Genomic DNA, 2,349 nt, shown 5'->3' with positions numbered 1-2,349 from the left:
TGCATCAGAGAGAGACTCGTCTAACATCTGGCAGTCGCTCCACTCCATGCCGATACAGCACACCCTCTTACGGGTCGAGCATGATGGTCTGCTTGAAGCCCTCACATTTGAGAAGAGAGGACGATGAGAGGGTTGACATGAGCGAGCTTGCCAAAGTTGATGAGCTTGATAATCGGAAAATTGCGCAGAAGAAGCGTGATGCGCGTGCAAAAGAGAGGAGAGAGCGCGACCGACTGAAGGATGAGCAGATCAAGGAGGTTGCCCAGCACAAGGCAGAGGAACAGCGTCAAAGGCAGGCTCACGAGCATCACTAAGCTATCCAAAGACCATCTACAGGCAAGCGCAAGGCTTCACAACAACTCGCACCAAGGAAGAAGCAGAAACGTAGTACTAGAGATAATATAGGCGGTGCCTCGCGCACAGCGCGTGTCCCAACACCGCCACACCCACACTCGCGGCCGCAAAATCCTCTAGCCAGGGATGCATTAGTGAAAAAGTTGGTCGCAAAGGTCTATGAAGTACTCTGTTGAGTTTCCTTAGTATAACGACCTCTGTGTGTGGCTCTACAACCTCCATTCTGTGTAGCCTGTTTTGGTGATGCGCGTGCATTGACTGACGGCGTGCATTGTGTGCACGAACACGGTATTCGTGGAGCCGCAGCGCCACTTGTTTCCGATGGGCGTATCCGGCTCGTTCTGTTGAAGAAAGAGGAATAAATGTTGCTTCCGTTGATGACTAGGGCATGCGGGAGATAAAGATATCGCTGGCTGTGGTTGTTGAGCGTGTCCGGGAGGCGCGTGCGGGTGGGCGACAATGATTTGATCGACGACCCGCAGACTTATTCATTGCATGGACGCTAAGCACCCGTTCAGACGATCGGTTACCCCACAAGTACATGTCGGAATTCTCCACGGCTAGCAGTCGGTTGCATCCTATTCTACGCTAGCTATCTCTAGCCGACCAAACTTCACCGACGTCCCGCACGCGTATCCCCTACGTGGTCGCTAGAACTGTAGTACTTTTACAGCGCTCTGCAGCCATGTTGTATCCGAGGCGGCACTTCTGGTTCCCGTACCTACTCAACAACCATGAAGCGGCGAAGGTTTCAATGTAACCGAACGCTCATCGTATGTCTCGTTCCTAGTCTTTGTCTCCAGTCATATTCTTACTAGTAAGTCGCAGTTGTATAGAACATCGCCTCCAAGTTAATCCTCCTCGATATCCCCACGCCAGAACCAACCCCTTCGCGGCCCTCGACATCACACGACAGGCATACCTTCAAAGACGGCATATGCAACCAATCGCCCTGGATCAACCGCCGTATCCTCGATGAACTTACGGAACGAGAATTATACCTAGCATGTCGCCACGTCCTGCTGCACTCCAAGCTGTCCGATCATGGCGTGAGGAACACAGGCTCCAAGCTAGACTGTGATGGGTCTGGAAGACAGAAGAATCGCATGACACAAGCCTGCGAGACCAGCGTACACATGCCCATCAGCGTGCTCGCAGAGTTGTCGTCAACTTCCTCCATCGGACGAGGACCCAACATCAAGACCCGAACGCGACCGAAGGCAAACATGGAGGCAAGAGCAAGGAGCTACGGAGAGATGTCTACATGCGCGAACAGTAATGGCAAGCGAGCCGCTTTCGGACAGTTCGACGACCGGGATGCTCAGAAGCAGGGGAAGTTGAGGATGCGCGACAGTTTTCCCGACTGTGTACCGCAATGGACGAACAGATGCGACGAAGATGTTACGCTACCCGTAGTATTCATCTCAACCCTCGCGAACGCCAATTTGTCGTCATCACAACCTGCTAGTCTTCCACAAGCAACTTTAGCCGATGTCTCGACACAGGCTCTAGCAACTGCATTCGATAATCAAGTGGGGGCTGCGCGTCTGTCTTGAGATGGAACAGAAGCTCCGAGACGCCTGCTTTCTCTTGCAAGATGATTGTGGATACGATCGCGCGCGGAATCCTTCCGACCGAGCCCAAGACTCAGGCCGAGATTGGCGAAATCTCAAGTCTGAAGGCAACATTCATTGACTCGATGTCTAAGAAGGACAAAAAGGATAATTAAATGCTCGGAGTAGAGGTTTTTGATAAAGTAGCACAAGTGCATCACCTATAGCATGCTATAGATCTCGTTTGTTCACTGTCGTCTAGAGTGGCGCCTTCCTTTTTGACCACTTGTTTAATCTGGATTCGGACACTTGTGACATGAAATACCTCTAATGCATAATATGTAGCGAAACAAGTCTGCATCTCCTTCATCTTCTTCACAAGACTTGCTAAAGAGCCGTCTGGCCAGCTTCATAAGTATCGATAAAATGATGTCGATCCCTA

At 51.3% G+C, this 2,349-nt stretch overlaps 1 protein-coding gene across 1 annotated transcript; it reads left to right on the top strand.

Moving 5' to 3' along the window:
* Nucleotides 1–1,088: 1,088 nt before the first annotated feature.
* On the top strand, nt 1,089–2,083 carry J4E82_011504 (uncharacterized protein; the record flags this gene model as incomplete). Its single annotated transcript, XM_051737708.1, has 3 exons — nt 1,089–1,127; nt 1,191–1,766; nt 1,952–2,083. 3 exons carry the CDS (start codon nt 1,089–1,091, stop codon nt 2,081–2,083), a joined length of 747 nt encoding a protein of 248 aa, XP_051582536.1.
* Nucleotides 2,084–2,349: the final 266 nt, after the last annotated feature.

This window comes from Alternaria postmessia, assembly GCF_024291825.1.
Source record: "Alternaria postmessia strain BMP 2775 chromosome Unknown scaffold_215, whole genome shotgun sequence".
NCBI lineage: Eukaryota > Fungi > Ascomycota > Dothideomycetes > Pleosporales > Pleosporaceae > Alternaria > Alternaria postmessia.
This window is presented reverse-complemented; position numbering and strand designations above follow the sequence as displayed.